Source organism: Acomys russatus, chromosome 4 (assembly GCF_903995435.1).
Source record: "Acomys russatus chromosome 4, mAcoRus1.1, whole genome shotgun sequence".
Taxonomy (NCBI): Eukaryota; Metazoa; Chordata; class Mammalia; order Rodentia; family Muridae; genus Acomys; species Acomys russatus.
Window position 1 is genome coordinate 13836760 of NC_067140.1, and position 3084 is coordinate 13839843.

General features: G+C 47.3%; 1 protein-coding gene across 1 annotated transcript; it reads right to left on the reverse strand.

Moving 5' to 3' along the window:
• Positions 1-238: 238 nt before the first annotated feature.
• Positions 239-2559, reverse strand: Slpi (secretory leukocyte peptidase inhibitor). Its single transcript, XM_051143751.1, has 4 exons — positions 2271-2559; positions 1507-1668; positions 902-1051; positions 239-343 (listed from the first exon to the last, which is right to left on the reverse strand). Exons 1-3 carry the CDS (start codon positions 2392-2394, stop codon positions 903-905), a joined length of 435 nt encoding a protein of 144 aa, XP_050999708.1. The 5' UTR covers positions 2395-2559; the 3' UTR covers positions 239-343; position 902.
• Positions 2560-3084: the final 525 nt, after the last annotated feature.

The window sequence follows — 3084 nt, forward strand, 5'->3', positions numbered from 1 at the left end:
TCTCCTTCTCCTTCTCCTTCTCCTTCTCCTTCTCCTTCATGAACATATGAAGGAGGTCTCACCCCCCCCAGCTTCCCTTATTGATTCTTGCCACACGCATCCTTTCAGTAAATCACAGAGGCAGGGTGTGCTTAGAGAAATCAATGAGTTGATTTATTTGCTCTCCAACAGTGTTTCCTTAAAGACTCCTGAATGCTGAGCACATGTCAAATGGGGACCTAAGTGTGGAAGCCTGGGAGCCTGGGAGCTGGGGAGCAGAAAGCAGGGGAGCCAGGGAGCAGAGAAGTCATTTCCAGACCACACAGAGTGAGTCCAGCGCTGTCTCCAAATGTCAGGAATCAGGCTGTAAGAGAAAAGAAGATAAAACCTTCAACCCAGGAACAACTAAATCATTTCCATGTGGTCCTCGGTAAGGAAGCTGAGAGAGATCGAACAACAAAGTTGGGCTCTGATTGAGAGGATTTAGAATTTCGGGAGAATGAGTCCAAGTCTCATTTTCATTGTGAAACTCAAAACTCAGAGCACTGAAGTAGACATTCCTCAAATTATTCCTATCCTTTGTGCTTCTGCCAGAGCCAGCATGAAGGAAGTAACTTGGAGAATAAAGAATGCATACAGCGCCTTGCAAAACATTTCAACTTCAGTATTTCCATTCTGCAGATAGAGAAACCCAGAAAGCCGTTAGCCAGTGGCCCTTCCCCAGACAGGCTGCAGTGGAATCAACGCCTCAGGCAAGCTTAAGTGTTTCCCTAAGAAATAGGGGACAGTGTTCCCTAAAGTACAAGCAGTCAGAGGCTCTTGAATAAAGTCTCCCAGCCCATAAGCCTTGACCTACAGACCCTTAAAAAGCAGAAAGGGGCTGGAGACAAATGAGATCGATCTCCCCGAGCCCACTCCTTACCTTACGCTGGGGGTACGCAGATTTTCCCGCACATGCCAGGACAACACTTATAGTTGCCATCACACTGGCCATCCCTCTCACACTTATTGGGAGGGTTAAGCATCAGACACCTTCCTTTTGTCTTGAGGCATTTCCCAGGCTTCTTCATCACTGGCGTGAAAAGAATCACAGATCAGATGTCTTAAACTTTAGGCACCACACCTCTGCCTTTTTAACCCAAGCAAAGAAGCTCATCCTGTCCACCCTCACCTCCTCCTAAATATGTCTCTTGAATAACACCTGGTTCCTCCCTAACATCTGGCCTCCAGATGCAGGTGACAAGCTATCTAGTCCTGAAATGGTTGAATGGCCTCCATCAAGCTAATTGACTGTCCAGTGTCTAGGTGATTACTTGCAAAGCCATCATCCTTACAGAGTGGCGGCTTCAGAGAAGTGGCTCTTCCTGCCCTGGGCAGCATGATGCCTTGGCTGACTGAAATGTTGTACTCAACAGTTGTTAGAAGCAAGGATGCCCAGGAGGACCCCCTCATTCATCTATTAAATCCCACCCTCTTCAGTGCTGGGTCTTGAGGTTCGTTCTTCACCCACTTCCTTTGCTGGCTCACCTGGCCTGCGAATGGGAACAGGATCGATGCATTTCGTGCTGCATCTGTCTTGGCAGCACCTCTTCTTCCCTGGACATTCCCAGTCAGTATTGCACTGTGGTTTCTCTGGCCTAAGACATTTGGCAGGCTTTCTAGAAGGGCAGGCTCCGATTTTGATAGCATCTGAAAAGAAAGATCAAGATGTTGGGAGAACATGAAACATCTATCATAAGTCCTAGACAAAGGACCACTTTCCAGAATATAGACCTTCATCACAGTGGCCCATAACTTCCAAAAAAAAAAAATATACCTGGCTGACCTGCAGGGGGTGGGGGTGGGGGGGGACAGGCTTGACAAATAAGACATATAACCAGGAGATGTCACAGACTAAGGAGAAAAGGCACAGGGTTCCCAGTCAAGTTTTTCCACCTCAGAGGTAAACTAGACTACACAAAGACAGAAAGGGAGAATAGGAGTAATGGAGACCAAGAGAAATAAATAGGAAGAGAACAAACGTGTGAAATGCTGAGAGCTAAAGCAGAAACAGGAAGGTTAGCAGACAGGGACAGAAACAGAGTGAGCCTGAGATGATAGGACGGCAGTGTAATGAGGGGAGCATTTCTACATGCCTTGAAGCCTCATTGAGACCTCAGACCCCAGCAAGACACCAATGCACCCAGGAGGTCCCAGAGTAAGCTGAGAACCAGCTGTATCGGAGGAAACACACCCAAAACCTTCATCTCTGATAGTCAATGTAGTTTTGGACCAAAGTAACTTCTACTCACCATTTTTACCTCCTTCCACAGTCCAGGAGGCCAAGATTCCCAGAGCAAGGAGCACCACGAAAGGGAAGAAACCACTGGACTTCATGGTGAAGGCAGAGTGGCTCCGATAACCAGTCCCAAGCATCACTATTTATATCTTTTCCAGGAGGTGTGGCCCCAGTAGAATGTATTTGGCCCCTCCCAGCTGCTATTGCATAGGCAGGAAGCTTAGCCACAGAACAGAAGTCTTGATGCTACAGAGGTGGGTGGTAGACTTTCTGCTTCAGGCAGGACCAGGAGGCCAGCAGAGTTATTACCACAGAGTTGAAGATGAAAGAAATTGGTTTGGAAGCTCTCACCAGAGGAACATTCCAGACCATGAGCCCAGTGCATTATGAAGTCCCCAAGCCTAATGCCCTTGCTGGTAGAGAAGAGCAGGAAGGGCCAGTCACAAAAGGGCCACCAGGACCTGAAGCTGAAACATCAGACGTGGACTCTCAGCTGAGACTGTACGATACACTTCTATTTCTCACGTTGCTGGACTTTCTGGGATTTTGAAACTCTAAGCTATTGCTCAACACAAATTCCTTCTCAAGATGCAGGTGACTCATGGTTCAACAACTGCTCTTTATTTCTGCCAAATCATTTGCACCGCTGTTTGCCCAGTGCCTATTCCATGACTAAAACGTGGAAAGCAATCCTTAAACAAATGAAAGTTGTACGTGGAACGGCCTTGCCTTCAGCAAATGTCTTTGGAGCTCAGTTTCTTAGGCATGAAACGACTTAGGGCTGGTCCTGCCTGAGATTAAGGGTTTGAAATGGCCCTTAAGATAAT